Source organism: Salmo salar, unplaced genomic scaffold (genome assembly GCF_905237065.1).
Source record: "Salmo salar unplaced genomic scaffold, Ssal_v3.1, whole genome shotgun sequence".
NCBI classification, from domain to species: Eukaryota; Metazoa; Chordata; class Actinopteri; order Salmoniformes; family Salmonidae; genus Salmo; species Salmo salar.
Genome location: NW_025548416.1, coordinates 1 through 17,555, shown reverse-complemented (window position 1 = coordinate 17,555; position 17,555 = coordinate 1). Strand labels below are relative to the sequence as shown.

The 17,555-nt window shown below is 38.9% G+C and overlaps 1 protein-coding gene across 1 annotated transcript; it reads right to left on the bottom strand.

Moving 5' to 3' along the window:
- Positions 1–15,319: 15,319 nt before the first annotated feature.
- On the bottom strand, positions 15,320–17,468 carry LOC123733063 (scavenger receptor cysteine-rich type 1 protein M130-like; the record flags this gene model as incomplete). Its single annotated transcript, XM_045712361.1, has 4 exons — positions 15,320–15,393; positions 16,022–16,294; positions 16,420–16,725; positions 17,154–17,468. Coding segments are annotated over 4 exons (968 nt in total), but the record flags the coding sequence as incomplete, so codon positions are not given.
- Between the last annotated feature and the right edge of the window lie 87 nt (positions 17,469–17,555).

The window sequence follows — 17,555 nt, the reverse complement described above, 5'->3', positions numbered from 1 at the left end:
TAGGGGTCAATAATACAGATAAACAGCTACATTCTCCATAGGGTCAATATTACAGATAAACAGCTACATTCTCCATAGGGGTCAATAATACAGATAAACAGCTACATTCTCCATACGGGTCAATAATACAGATAAACTCTGCTCCTTTTCCCCATTATCCATACGGGTCAATAATACAGATAAACAGCTACATTCTCCATAAGGGTCAATAACACAGATAAACAGCTACATTCTCCATAGGGGTCAATAATACAGATAAACAGCTACATTCTCCATAGGGTCAATATTACAGATAAACAGCTACATTCTCCATACAGGTCAATAAAACAGATAAACAGCTACATTCTCCATAGGGGTCAATAATACAGATAAACAGCTACATTCTCCAGATGGGTCAATAATACAGATAAACAGCTACATTCTCCATAGGGTCAATATTACAGATAAACAGCTACATTCTCCATAGGGTCAATAATACAGATAAACAGCTACATTCTCCATAGGGGTCAATAATACAGATAAACAGCTACATTCTCCATAAGGGTCAATAATACAGATAAACAGCTACATTCTCCATAGGGGTCAATAATACAGATAAACAGCTACATTCTCCATAGAGGTCAATAATACAGATAAACAGCTACATTCTCCATAGGGGTCAATAATACAGATAAACAGCTACATTCTCCATAGGGTCAATATTACAGATAAACAGCTACATTCTCCATAGAGGTCAATAATACAGATAAACAGCTACATTCTCCATAGGGGTCAATATTACAGATAAACAGCTACATTCTCCATAGGGGTCAATAATACAGATAAACAGCTACATTCTCCATAGAGGTCAATAATACAGATAAACAGCTACATTCTCCATAGGGGTCAATAATACAGATAAACAGCTACATTCTCCATAGGGGTCAATAATACAGATAAACAGCTACATTCTCCATAGGGGTCAATAATACAGATAAACAGCTACATTCTCCATAGAGGTCAATAATACAGATAAACAGCTACATTCTCCATAAGGGTCAATAATACAGATAAACAGCTACATTCTCCATAGGGGTCAATAATACAGATAAACAGCTACATTCTCCATAGGGGTCAATAATACAGATAAACAGCTACATTCTCCAGATTGGTCAATAATACAGATAAACAGCTACATTCTCCATAGGGTCAATATTACAGATAAACAGCTACATTCTCCATAGGGTCAATAATACAGATAAACAGCTACATTCTCCATAGGGGTCAATAATACAGATAAACAGCTACATTCTCCATAGGGTCAATATTACAGATAAACAGCTACATTCTCCAGATGGGTCAATAATACAGATAAACAGCTACATTCTCCATAGAGGTCAATAATACAGATAAACAGCTACATTCTCCATAAGGGTCAATAATACAGATAAACAGCTACATTCTCCATAGGGGTCAATAATACAGATAAACAGCTACATTCTCCATAGGGGTCAATAATACAGATAAACAGCTACATTCTCCATAGGGGTCAATAATACAGATAAACAGCTACATTCTCCATAGAGGTCAATAATACAGATAAACAGCTACGTTCTCCAGATGGGTCAATAATACAGATAAACAGCTACATTCTCCATAGAGGTCAATAATACAGATAATCAGCTACATTCTCCATAAGGGTCAATAATACAGATAAACAGCTACATTCTCCATAGGGGTCAATAATACAGATAAACAGCTACATTCTCCATAGGGGTCAATAATACAGATAAACAGCTACATTCTCCATAGGGGTCAATAATACAGATAAACAGCTACATTCTCCATAGAGGTCAATAATACAGATAAACAGCTACATTCTCCAGATGGGTCAATAATACAGATAAACAGCTACATTCTCCATAGGGGTCAATAATACAGATAAACAGCTACATTCACCATTGGGGTCAATAATACAGATAAACAGCTACATTCTCCATACGGGTCAAGAGACGTACATTAACTACTCCTGGAATTTAATGTCTCAGATATTAATCATCAATGTCCAACGGGACGCCAGAGAAACACCTTTTACCGGTGGCTGCTCCGAATATCAAACTGTTCACTTCATGTGTCGATAAACTCACGAGCCACAATGCATGTTCCTTTTGCTTTTTATATATACACAATATTTACACCATACCACTCCTGGTTACTATGACTACGCCATATCAACACCATACCACTCCTGGTTACTATGACTACACAATATCAACACCATACCACTCCTGGTTACTATGACTACACAATATCAACACCATACCACTCCTGGTTACTATGACTACACCATATCAACACCATACCACTCCTGGTTACTATGACTACACAATATCAACACCATTCCACTCCTGGTTACTATGACTACACAATATCAACACCATACCACTCCTGGTTACTATGACTACACAATATCAACACCATACCACTCCTGGTTACTATGACTACACAATATTTACACCATACCACTCCTGGTTACTATGACTACACCATATCAACACCATACCACTCCTGGTTACTATGACTACACCATATCAACACCATACCACTCCTGGTTACTATGACTACGCCATATCAACACCATACCACTCCTGGTTACTATGACTACACAATATCAACACCATACCACTCCTGGTTACTATGACTACACCATATCAACACCATACCACTCCTGGGTACTATGACTACACCATATCAACACCATTCCACTCCTGGTTACTATGACTACACCATATCAACACCATACCACTCCTGGTTACTATGACTACACAATATCAACACCATACCACTCCTGGTTACTATGACTACACAATATCAACACCATACCACTCCTGGTTACTATGACTACACCATATCAACACCATTCCACTCCTGGTTACTATGACTACACCATATCAACACCATACCACTCCTGGTTACTATGACTACACAATATCAACACCATACCACTCCTGGTTACTATGACTACACCATATCAACACCATACCACTCCTGGTTACTATGACTGCATCCACAATTCCCAACACCTTCTTCACCATCCTCCTGACTTCAAAAGGGTTTCCCAACTAAACATCCATATCCAATGAGGAACGTTCTCCAACAAGCAACGATTCATCAGACTCATTTTACACAACATGTTAGTCCTTTTTGTTCCATTCATGGACTTCACTGTTGTCCACTCATCTTTCTCGCTAACTGTACTCGACGCGCTTTCAACTTCAAACGACATTTCTGCTTCTGTCATCACACGGTCCTCCTCTCCCTTTTCCACACCAAGGACCAGAGCTACCACAGTCAGGCTGGCTTTGTAGTGCCTGTCCAGAATTGCGCGTTCATGTGAATGGCTGTATTGGAAGACACCATGTTAGTAATGATGGGTTTATGCAAATGTATTATATTGTGCTATATAGTATTATGATAAACCAATTGCAAAGGTTAATTTAAGATAATTGATGATATGTTTAGCTGAGTGGAAATGTAGTCTTTCATGTTTGTAATGGCTAAATTAATGAGTTTTGTATGTTCTGATGGGAGGGGGCTTCCCCTGCAAAAGGGAAAGGGGGATACCTAGTCAGTTGTACAACTGAATGCATTCAACTGAAATGTGTCTTCTGCATTTAACCCCTCTGAATCAGAGAGGTGCGGAGCCCCTTCGGTGCCCGGGGAACAGTGGGGAGCCTCTCAGTTCAAGGGGGAACCTTTTTCATTGAGCTGTTGATGGGGAAGCACTGTTTAGCTGTCCCCATAATGTATACTTTAGTGGCAGTACAGTTTTCTTTCTGAATCACTATGTAAATAAACATCCTGCACTGAAGTGTGTTTGAGGCTCCACCATAGTTTTATTAGGTAGTTTCAGTTTAATACAGGCTGAAGTTTCAGTAAAGGTTGTCCAGTTTAGCCTTCTGACCTACTCTACACCACACACCACATATTAGCTTAGCTTGAATTACTCTGCCAATACATTGTTCAGGCCATATTTTAAAGTTGAGGTAGGCTATATGATTACACCAGTATTAGTTGTATTACTTGTGAGGCACAGCTGAGTGAGCATACATTTAAATAATTAGCTTTTTATTTTTATTTTACAGGGCTGATGGTGCCTGCATCTGATGGTCAGAAGCCTATAGAGACACTTTCCTGCTCATTGTTGTAGCGCTGAGGGGAAATAGGAAGAACGCTCATTTTATGGCTTCTAAAACTGTTGACTGAGTAGGTTTTTTTAACCTTTATTTAACTAGGCAAGTCAGATAAGAACAAAATCTTATTTTCAATGACAGCCTAGGAACAGTGGGCTAACTGCCTTGTTCAGGGGAAGAACGACAGATTTTTACCTTGTCAGCTCAGGGATTTGATCTTGCAACCTTTCAGTTAATAGTCCTATGCTTTAACCACTAGGCTACCTTGAACATGAACTTCCTCATAAAAACAGCAGCTATTTGCTGTATTGTTGACAGTTTCCCCTTGTCCTGGTTTTAAACCTTTGTTTTATGCCGTTACGGTAATCTGAGCCATCCCATTGGCCAGCGGTGAAACTATAGTGCACTTGATTTGCTCTCTGGTCCAACAGGGAGGCAGTTTGTACATTCAGACACATGAAATGCTTCAAAATGGCAACAGTATGGCTTTTCCCGCTCGCAGGGCAGCTGAATCGGGTGCTCCTACCGGTCTCTACTCCAAAACTAACCATATCTGGTTAGTAGAGACCCTACTGAGTATTTCCATCCCACCTTAGCTGAGACAGGTAGAAAAGCTGTCTCTCTACCAGCCAATCAGTTTCCCATATACTGTGTATTACATTACAGTGAATGGAGAGGGTTGAGTAAGGAGTCATCAGTACTCTGTATTAAACACGTTGCCCTGCACAAGAGACACATTTAAGTTTTGAGACTATATTTACTAATTCCAATAACATATATTTGTATTTTATTAAAAGTATATTTCTTTAAATGTAGCCTACACCAGTGGTGTAGTGGAAGGTATACTCAGGTATACTCTGTTTAACCACATGTTTTTCAGTGGGCATTGCGTATAGTCACTTCTTAATCCCCACTGATACATATCTTAGTACTGTAGTGGAGGTTTAGGGGAGACCGGGGATGGTTGTTACACTTTCACCTCGATACAAACAACCTCCATCTGTCCTTTCCAAATGGAGGTGGTTATTATGTATGTAGATCAGACTGGAAATGCTTGGTGTTGTCTTAACTACAAGGAGTGTTACAATGTGTTACAATAAACCCCATGTTCTGGGTTAGTTGTAACAGTGTTTGGGGTGAACTGTAACAGAATGAAGAAGTGCATAAATCATGACATGTAACTAATTATTGAACACCTTTATTGAGACCATGAGAGCAACATCGCCATGTTTAACATTTTGTTTGGCAGAAATTAGACCGGTTGTAAAGTTGTATGGCTTACAGTGCCTTGCAAAAGTATTCATCCCCTTGGCATTTTTCCTATTTTGTTGCATTACAACCTGGAATTAAAATTGATGTTTTGGGGGGTTGTATCATTTGATTTACACAACATGCCTACCACTTGGAAGTTGCAAAATATTTTTATTAAGAAACAAACAAGAAATAAGACAAAAAAACAGAAAACTTGAGCGTGCAAAACTATTCACCCCCCAAAGTCAATACATTGTAGAGACACCTTTTGCAGCAATTACAGCTGCAAGTCTCTTGGGGTATGTTTCTATAAGCTTGGCACATCCAGCCACTGGGATGTTTGCCCATTCTTCAAGGTAAAACTACTCCTCCTCTCTGTCTCTGCCTCTCTCTCTCTCTCTCTCTCTCTCTCTCTCTCTCTCTCTTTCTCTCCATGGAAGAACTGGGATATTTTCAACTTCCAGGAATTGTGTACAGACTATTGAGACATGGGGTCATGCATTATCATGCTGAAACACGAGGTGACGGTGGTGGATGAATGGCACGACAATACTATCGTGTTGGTTGGCACCACAACCCCACCGCCACCAACACCATTCACGCTGTCTGCCATCTGCCCGGTACAGTTGAAGTCGGGATTCATCCATGAAGAGAACACTTCTCCAGTGGACATGGAAGGTGAGCATTTACCACTGAAGTCGGTTACGACGCCAAACTGCAGTCAGGTCAAGACCATGGTGAGGATGACGAGCAGGCAGATGAGCTTCCCTGAAACGGTTTCTGACAGTTTTCTGACAGGGGACAGGCAGGGGGTGGAGGGGTGGAACACCCTCACGTGTTGGAGAAACAGATGCTGGCTGCTTGTAGGAGAAGAGGCTGCTCATTATAAAGGCCAGGACAGTAGTTTTACATGACAACACAGATTGGTTATAGTCAGGGATGGACCCTGAGGATTCTGGCCAGTGTGATATTGGAAAAGACAACAGGTTTCCACTAGCTGGCAGGATACCTGGGCCTGTTGTCCTGCAAGTCTCTTCACCATGTGAACTATATAAAGATACAGTACTACATTTAGTTGATATTCTCTCCATGTGAACTATATAAAGATACAGTACTACATTTAGTTGATATTCTCACCATGTGAACTATATAAAGATACAGTACTACATTTAGTTGATATTCTCTCCATGTGAACTATATAAAGATACAGTACTACATTTAGTTGATATTCTCTCCATGTGAACTATATAAAGATACAGTACTACATTTAGTTGATATTCTCTCCATGTGAACTATATAAAGACACAGTACTACATTTAGTTGATATTCTCTCCATGTGAACTATATAAAGATACAGTACTACATTTAGTTGATATTCTCTCCATGTGAACTATATAAAGATACAGTACTACATTTAGTTGATATTCTCTCCATGTGAACTATGTAAAGATACAGTACTACATTTAGTTGATATTCTCTCCATGTGAACTATGTAAAGATACAGTACTACATTTAGTTGATATTCTCTCCACTATAGTGGCATTAGAATTACATTAATTCTCTTTTTAGTCTGGTCACACAAGTTGGTAAAAACTAATGTGTGTATTGTGTAACAGTTTATAGCTGGTTCTCTGTATCTCAGATGGTAAAACTAATGTGTGTATTGTGTAACAGTTTATAGCTGGTTCTCTGTATCTCAGATGGTAAAACTAATGTGTGTATTGTGTAACAGTGTATAGCTGGTTCTCTGTATCTCAGATGGTAAAACTAATGTGTGTATTGTGTAACAGTTTATAGCTGGTTCTCTGTATCTCAGATGGTAAAACTAATGTGTGTATTGTGTAACAGTTTATAGCTGGTTCTCTGTATCTCAGATGGTAAAACTAATGTGTGTATTGTGTAACAGTTTATAGCTGGTTCTCTGTATCTCAGATGGTAAAACTAATGTGTGTATTGTGTAACAGTTTATAGCTGGTTCTCTGTATCTCAGATGGTATAAACTAATGTGTGTATTGTGTAACAGTTTATAGCTGGTTCTCTGTATCTCAGATGGTATAAACTAATGTGTGTATTGTGTAACAGTTTATAGCTGGTTCTCTGTATCTCAGATGGTAAAACTAATGTGTGTATTGTGTAACAGTTTATAGCTGGTTCTCTGTATCTCAGATGGTATAAACTAATGTGTGTATTGTGTAACAGTTTATAGCTGGTTCTCTGTATCTCAGATGGTATAAACTAATGTGTGTATTGTGTAACAGTTTATAGCTGGTTCTCTGTATCTCAGATGGTATAAACTAATGTGTGTATTGTGTAACAGTGTATAGCTGGTTCTCTGTATCTCAGATGGTATAAACTAATGTGTGTATTGTGTAACAGTGTATAGCTGGTTCTCTGTATCTCAGATGGTATCAACTAATGTGTGTATTGTGTAACAGTGTATAGCTGGTTCTCTGTATCTCAGATGGTACTGCATGGTGCTTACAATGCCAGATTGTGGGTTCAGTTCCTGATACCACCTGAAGGTAAAATGCATGACTCTTAACAGTGTATAGCTGGTTCTCTGTTATCTCAGATGGTATAAACTAATGTGTGTATTGTGTAACAGTTTATAGCTGGTTCTCTGTATCTCAGATGGTATAAACTAATGTGTGTATTGTGTAACAGTGTATAGCTGGTTCTCTGTATCTCAGATGGTATAAACTAATGTGTGTATTGTGTAACAGTGTATAGCTGGTTCTCTGTATCTCAGATGGTATAAACTAATGTGTGTATTGTGTAACAGTTTATAGCTGGTTCTCTGTATCTCAGATGGTATAAACTAATGTGTGTATTGTGTAACAGTTTATAGCTGGTTCTCTGTATCTCAGATGGTATAAACTAATGTGTGTATTGTGTAACAGCGTATAGCTGGTTCTCTGTATCTCAGATGGTATAAACTAATGTGTGTATTGTGTAACAGTTTATAGCTGGTTCTCTGTATCTCAGATGGTATAAACTAATGTGTGTATTGTGTAACAGTTTATAGCTGGTTCTCTGTATCTCAGATGGTATAAACTAATGTGTGTATTGTGTAACAGCGTATAGCTGGTTCTCTGTATCTCAGATGGTATAAACTAATGTGTGTATTGTGTAACAGTGTATAGCTGGTTCTCTGTATCTCAGATGGTATAAACTAATGTGTGTATTGTGTAACAGTGTATAGCTGGTTCTCTGTATCTCAGATGGTATAAACTAATGTGTGTATTGTGTAACAGTGTATAGCTGGTTCTCTGTATCTCAGATGGTATAAACTAATGTGTGTATTGTGTAACAGTGTATAGCTGGTTCTCTGTATCTCAGATGGTATAAACTAATGTGTGTATTGTGTAACAGTTTATAGCTGGTTCTCTGTATCTCAGATGGTATAAACTAATGTGTGTATTGTGTAACAGTTTATAGCTGGTTCTCTGTATCTCAGATGGTATAAACTAATGTGTGTATTGTGTAACAGTTTATAGCTGGTTCTCTGTATCTCAGATGGTATAAACTAATGTGTGTATTGTGTAACAGTGTATAGCTGGTTCTCTGTATCTCAGATGGTATAAACTAATGTGTGTATTGTGTAACAGTGTATAGCTGGTTCTCTGTATCTCAGATGGTATAAACTAATGTGTGTATTGTGTAACAGTTTATAGCTGGTTCTCTGTATCTCAGATGGTATAAACTAATGTGTGTATTGTGTAACAGCGTATAGCTGGTTCTCTGTATCTCAGATGGTATAAACTAATGTGTGTATTGTGTAACAGTGTATAGCTGGTTCTCTGTATCTCAGATGGTATAAACTAATGTGTGTATTGTGTAACAGTTTATAGCTGGTTCTCTGTATCTCAGATGGTATAAACTAATGTGTGTATTGTGTAACAGTTTATAGCTGGTTCTCTGTATCTCAGATGGTATAAACTAATGTGTGTATTGTGTAACAGTGTATAGCTGGTTCTCTGTATCTCAGATGGTATAAACTAATGTGTGTATTGTGTAACAGTGTATAGCTGGTTCTCTGTATCTCAGATGGTATAAACTAATGTGTGTATTGTGTAACAGTGTATAGCTGGTTCTCTGTATCTCAGATGGTATAAACTAATGTGTGTATTGTGTAACAGTGTATAGCTGGTTCTCTGTATCTCAGATGGTATAAACTAATGTGTGTATTGTGTAACAGTGTATAGCTGGTTCTCTGTATCTCAGATGGTATAAACTAATGTGTGTATTGTGTAACAGTTTATAGCTGGTTCTCTGTATCTCAGATGGTATAAACTAATGTGTGTATTGTGTAACAGTGTATAGCTGGTTCTCTGTATCTCAGATGGTATAAACTAATGTGTGTATTGTGTAACAGTGTATAGCTGGTTCTCTGTATCTCAGATGGTATAAACTAATGTGTGTATTGTGTAACAGTGTATAGCTGGTTCTCTGTATCTCAGATGGTATAAACTAATGTGTGTATTGTGTAACAGTGTATAGCTGGTTCTCTGTATCTCAGATGGTATAAACTAATGTGTGTATTGTGTAACAGTTTATAGCTGGTTCTCTGTATCTCAGATGGTATAAACTAATGTGTGTATTGTGTAACAGTTTATAGCTGGTTCTCTGTATCTCAGATGGTATAAACTAATGTGTGTATTGTGTAACAGTTTATAGCTGGTTCTCTGTATCTCAGATGGTATAAACTAATGTGTGTATTGTGTAACAGTGTATAGCTGGTTCTCTGTATCTCAGATGGTATAAACTAATGTGTGTATTGTGTAACAGTTTATAGCTGGTTCTCTGTATCTCAGATGGTATAAACTAATGTGTGTATTGTGTAACAGTGTATAGCTGGTTCTCTGTATCTCAGATGGTATAAACTAATGTGTGTATTGTGTAACAGTTTATAGCTGGTTCTCTGTATCTCAGATGGTATAAACTAATGTGTGTATTGTGTAACAGTGTATAGCTGGTTCTCTGTATCTCAGATGGTATAAACTAATGTGTGTATTGTGTAACAGTGTATAGCTGGTTCTCTGTATCTCAGATGGTACTGCATGGTGCTTACAATGCCAGGATTGTGGGTTCAGTTCCTGATACCAACCTGAAGGTAAAATGCATGACTCTTAGTTGCTTTGGCTGAAGTGTCTGTTAAATGGCATCTATTAAGATGTAAAAATCTGCATTCAATGAACAACTCACATTGAGCATCACATAACTTTCAGTATGAAATAGGGAGAAGTTTCCTCCACTGATATAGAGTCAGTGCCCTGTGTTCAACAAGCATCAGAGTGCTGATCTGGTTGGTCAGTTCCCTCCCCTGTCAATGCATCTTATTCATTATGATCTAACAGACTGAACTGGTCCTAGATCAGCACTCCTCTCTTATTCATTATGATCTAACAGACTGAACTGGTCCTAGATCAGCCCTCCTCTGTTATTCATTATGATCTAACAGACTGAACTGGTCCTAGATCAGCACTCCTCTCTTATTCATTATGATCTAACAGACTGAACTGGTCCTAGATCAGCCTCCTCTCTTATTCATTATGATCTAACAGACTGAACTGGTCCTAGATCAGCACTCCTACTCTGAAACTCTTCATGAATACAGAACTAGATATGAATGGATCATAACCTTGATAAAGGACTGTTTTACATCATAGGCCTGGTTCATCAGTGTTAGTTCTCTGCTGCCACCCTGGTCCAGACTGGCTGAACACTGACATCTAGTGGCCATTTAACTGTATGACAGGAAGACAAAATATGTCACAAATGGAACCCTTTTCCCATTTATTTTTATTTTATTTTATTTAACCTTTATTTAATTAGGCGAGTCAGTTAAGAACAAAATCTTATTTACAATGACGGCCTACACCGGCCAAACCCGGAAGACGCTGGGCCCATTGTAGTGCACTACTTTTGACCAGGCCTCACAGGGTTCTGGTGGTGCACTATATAGGTCTAGTATATACAGTATATATATACAGTATATTCCCAACATGTATTCTGTATTCTTTGTTTGCAGTGTTGTAAAAATGGGAGTGTGTGTGTGTAGTGTTGTAACAATGGGACTAAGTGTGTGTGTGTGTGTGTGTGTGTGTGTGTGTGTGTGTGTGTGTGTGTAGTGTTGTAACAATGGGAATATGTGTGTGTGTGTGTGTGTGTGTGTGTGTGTGTGTGTGTGTGTGTGTGTGTGTGTGTAGTGTTGTAACAATGGGAGTGTGTGTGTGTGTAGGTTTCTAACAATGGGAGTGTGTGTGTGGGTGTAGTGTTGTAACAATGGGACTAAGTGTGTGTGTGTGTGTGTGTGTGTGTGTGTGTGTGTGTGTGTGTGTGTGTGTGTGTGTGTGTGTGTGTGTGTGTGTGTGTAGTGTTGTAACAATGGGAGTGTGTGTATGTGTGTGTAGTGTTGTAACAATGGCAGTCATGTCTGTCTGTCTGTCTGTCTGTCTGTTGTCTGTCTGTCTGTCTGTCTGTCTGTCTGTTTGTCTGGGGAGAGGTCACTAAGGGTCAAGGTGCTGAGCTGATGTCTGGTGTCACTGATGGAATCACTAATGATCAATAACCCCTTGACCACTGGGAAATAAAAAACTGGAGGGGAAATCACACAAGACTGACAGCCTGTCAGTTTATTAAAAGCATTGAGTGATTACATGGCAGTTTAGAGAACAACAGGTCTTTATCTGGAAATAGTAAATAACATAACAGCTACATCATCTGAACTCACATCAACTATACACTGAGTGGACAAATCATTAGGAACACCTTCATAAGAAAATAACATCATTATCTCTATACTACTAACATCATAACAATGATATATCATAATCAATAACAGGGCTAAACAACAACAACAAACCCCTTAATTAAAAAATGTTTCAAAATACAAAGAATGAACAGATGATTATAATAATACATGGACTAATAATGGAAACACTTCAAGATAAAGAATCTAAGAGACACTAAATAAGATAAAGAATCTAAGAGACACTAAATAAGATAAAGAATCTAAGAGACACTAAATAAGATAAAGAATCTAAGAGACACTAAATAAGATAAAGAATCTAAGAGACACTAAATAAGATAAAGAATCTAAGAGACACTAAATAAGATAAAGAATCTAAGAGACACTAAATAAGATAAAGAATCTAAGAGACACTAAATAAGATAAAGAATCTAAGAGACACTAAATAAGATAAAGAATCTAAGAGACACTAAATAAGATAAAGAATCTAAGAGACACTAAATAAGATAAAGAATCTAAGAGACACTAAATAAGATAAAGAATCTAAGAGACACTAAATAAGATAAAGAATCTAAGAGACACTAAATAAGATAAAGAATCTAAGAGACACTAAATAAGATAAAGAATCTAAGAGACACTAAATAAGATAAAGAATCTAAGAGACACTAAATAAGATAAAGAATCTAATAGACACTAAATAAGATAAAGAATCTAAGAGACACTAAATAAGATAAAGAATCTAAGAGACACTAAATAAGATAAAGAATCTAAGAGACACTAAATAAGATAAAGAATCTAAGAGACACTAAATAAGATAAAGAATCTAAGAGACACTAAATAAGATAAAGAATCTAAGAGACACTAAATAAGATAAAGAATCTAAGAGACACTAAATAAGATAAAGAATCTAAGAGACACTAAATAAGATAAAGAATCTAAGACACTAAATAAGATAAAGAATCTAAGAGACACTAAATAAGATAAAGAATCTAAGAGACACTAAATAAGATAAAGAATCTAAGAGACACTAAATAAGATAAAGAATCTAAGAGACACTAAATAAGATAAAGAATCTAAGAGACACTAAATAAGATAAAGAATCTAAGAGACACTAAATAAGATAAAGAATCTAAGAGACACTAAATAAGATAAAGAATCTAAGAGACACTAAATAAGATAAAGAATCTAAGAGACACTAAATAAGATAAAGAATCTAAGAGACACTAAATAAGATAAAGAATCTAAGAGACACTAAATAAGATAAAGAATCTAAGAGACACTAAATAAGATAAAGAATCTAAGAGACACTAAATAAGATAAAGAATCTAAGACACTAAATAAGATAAAGAATCTAAGAGACACTAAATAAGATAAAGAATCTAAGAGACACTAAATAAGATATAGAATCTAAGAGACACTAAATAAGATAAAGAATCTAAGAGACACTAAATAAGATAAAGAATCTAAGAGACACTAAATAAGATAAAGAATCTAAGAGACACTAAATAAGATAAAGAATCTAAGACACTAAATAAGAATCTAAGACAAAAGCAAAAATCAATACATTCAAAACTTCAATTTATTCTGGAACACAAAACAGACGTAATTGAGCTACTCTCTTAAAATAATCCAAACCCCATGTTACCCAGAACCCCATGTTACCCAGAACCCCATGTTACCCAAAACCCCATGTTACCCAAAACGCCATGTTACCCAGAACCCCATGTTACCCAGAACCCCATGTTACCCAGAACCCCATGTTACCCAGAACCCCATGTTACCGAGAACCCCATGTTACCCAGAACCCCATGTTACCCAGAACCCCATGTTACCCAGAACCCCATGTTACCCAGAACCCCATGTTACCCAGAACCCCATGTTACCCAGAACCCCATGTTACCCACAACCCCATGTTACCCAGAACCCCATGTTACCCAAACCCCATGTTACCCAGAACCCCATGTTACCCAGAACCCCATGTTACCCAGAACCCCATGTTACCCAGAACCCCATGTTACCCAGAACCCCATGTTACCCAGAACCCCATGTTTCTCTGGTGGTAAAAACCAAACTAAAAGGAATAATGGTGGTTGCAGTCACTCCTTTTAGATTTCTTCCAAGGTCCTAGAAAGATAAACTAATTCTGAACTTGTTATTAAAATTAGAACCACTTCAGGTTTGTCACCACATTTTAAACACCAGTCCACTGCTGACCATCCATTTAAAACACAAAACTGACCTAAGATCAGCATGTAGGGTCAGCTTCATTCTACTCCTACTCCGTCCCCAGGGCTGCTCTCTCCTCTCCCGGTCCAGCTTCAGCTCTGGAGCTCAGAGAGACCATCTCCATGGCATTGACATAAAGATCCATGCTGCTCACCCTGTTCACTCTCTTCTGCCTCCTGGTGGGCTAGGGAGACACAGCACCAACAGTCAGATATTTACTCTCTAGTATCTCCATTCTCTCTCCCTCCCTCTCCCCCTCACCCTCTCCCTCTAGTTTAAATGACCTGTAACGTCTGAGTAAATGTCTTTACCTTGTAGTACAGGTAGGAGGTGGTGATGGCTGTCAGTAGGATCAGCAGCACTACAACGTGTCTGATGATGAAGGCTGGCAGAGGAGAGGCTGCAAACAGAAACACATTTGATGAGGGGACTGATCATCATCAGATAGATCTGTGGGAAATCTGTCAATGACAAAGTTATAAGTCTGGTTCATGTTCAGTTACCTGTGATGGTGAGGGAGAGGAGCTCACTCTCAGAGGAGAAGTCATGAGAGAAAACATAATTGTCATAAACACATCTGTAGTTCCCTTGGTGGGAGTCATCTGCAGCAGGGAAGAGGAAGGCAGCAGAGTGATTGACAGCTGGCTGGGTCTGGGTTCTGTTGGAGCCGGTGAACGTGAGGAGGAAGGAGCCTCCTGGGTACTGTGGCTGAGTGGAGCAGGTGATGGTGAAGCTGTAGCCCCTGAACACCTCGGGCCCCTGGTGGCCTCTGGTGACCCCTCCCATTGAGTCAGTCAGGGAGATATCAGGCTGGACCAGGAGATCTGTAACAATAACAGAGAACAAGAAAAACCTCTTCAACTAGTTTCCTATAGATATGACAATAACATCAGCATGTAACAGTGCTAGCCACCCTCCCTCACAGGGCAACATGAGTAGTGGGCCTACAGTCACTGAGACAACATATGTTGATATCAGGCTTAAGCAGGACATCTGGAACAAGAGGAGAGATAAAGAAAACGTAGCTCCTCAACTACTTTCCTCATTTAGATATGACAATAACATGACATGTGACAGTGGTAGTGAGTAGAGACGTTCACTGAGATAACACTCAAATACAAAGCATTCTGGGATATTTAAGTTGCATTTGATTCCTACTTGGCTAAGTGATCTATTTAGTAAAGCAGACTGACAAGCTAAACAGTCATCATGAGAGGTGCAGAGGAAGTTGTATGAATGAAGGAAATCAGTTGAATATAATTATAATATGTTGATATTTCCTGAGCAGATCACTGTGAGTCCAGGAAGGAGATTTAATACATGGACTAAAGTATGTGGAACTCAGCAGGGTGTTTTACAACAGAGGATTATTTGTACGTGGTTCAGCACTCGGTGGTCCGTTCTGGGAGCTTGTGTTCTCTAACACTTCGCGGCTGAGCCGTTGTTGCTCCTAGACTTCCCATGTTGAAAGTCACTGACATCTTCAGTAAGGACATTTTACTGACTGTGTTTGTCTATGGAGAATCAAGGCTTTTTTTTATACACCTGTCAGCAATGAGTGAAATAGCCGAATCCACTAAAGTCCACTTACTTTTGGCCATATAGTGTATCTTGTTATTACCTGAGCAGATCACTGTGAGTCCAGGATAGAGATCATCTGATCTTCCACACTCCCTCAGTGAAGACTCAGACCCAGAACAGATAATGTTATTCCCTCCAGTGGTGTTTCCAGGTAGAACTGAAACAGTGGAGCCACAACCCAGCTGTCTACACACTACTGCAGCTACATCCTCCCAGTCTCTAGCTCCCACAGTCCTCCACTCTCCCTGGTCGTACCGCTCCACTCCACCAGCACAGCGACTGCCTCCTCCCACCAGCCTCACATCATCAGGCTCTGAGAAAAGACAAGAGAGAGACAGTAATCTTACTATTTTCTCACTAAAACACACCTATATTGTCTCTCATATTCCTCACTCCAGGTGAGAAACAATGTTGATTGAGTGACAAACTGTTTCTTACCTGAGCAGGTGAGTCCAACAGCATTACCAGGTAGACAGGTGTTGTTTTCTCTGTCTGAGGTGTCACAGTCCAGGAGAAGGGACTCTTTGCCTTTACACTGGAACTCTTTATCCCAGGTCTGACCCTCACCTTCTCCATAGAGCCCCCCCTGTAGAGCTGCAGGAGCCCCACAGCCAAGCTCCCCACAGACTACCTCTGCATCCTGCCGGTCAAAGTCAGCTTCACACACTGAGGCCCAGGACTGATTGGACTTCACCTCCACTCTCCCAGAGCAGAGACCAGCTCCATCCACAAGCCGCACAGACTCTGGAGAAAAAGACTTGGTTGAACATTCAATCAGTTTTGTTGATGACACTGTCAAGGACTAAACACAAATATGTTGGATAAAAGATTGTAGTTTGCTATGTTTGATACTGTAAGAGGTAGAAATGGGTTCTTAGTCACTCAGGATAGGGTTGGGAATAATGCAGGCAGGAGACAGGAATAAGTTCACTTCACTTTATAGAAAATAAACAGCTGGACATCCATCAGGCAGCTTCACTTCAGTACCATCTGAACTACAATGATCTGCCCATGAACATCTCCCATAAACCAATATGACAAACACAAATATAATGTTTAAATACATCTGACATCTCTCCCTCTATTTAAATGAAATAAAAACACATAAAACATGATACATGGTAATATTGTAAAATGTATAAATAAATCTCTCAATTTGACCAGTCTCTTACCTGAACAGGTCACATGATGATAATATTCACCATCACAGTCACCAGGTCCTCCTCCTATGATGACACACTGTCTAATAGAAGACTCATCTCCACTACAACTACTATATAGTGAGATTCCTCTTCTTCCATCTTCAACCAGAGGTCCTCTAGATGCAGCTACAGGATTCCCACAGTTCAGATCTCTACATGCAACCTTAACCTCTCTCATCATGTCCCACCACCCAGTACATAGACCCAACCACTCTCCTTCGTAGAAGACTTCCACTGTACCAGAACAGGAAGTGGTCCCATTCACCAGTCTGACTGAGTCTTCAGCTGTAAACAGCAGAGAGGAAAACACAGTGGTGAGGACAGATGATGACAGTGATTCTGTTATTCTAACAGCAGTAGTGCTTTGTGGTT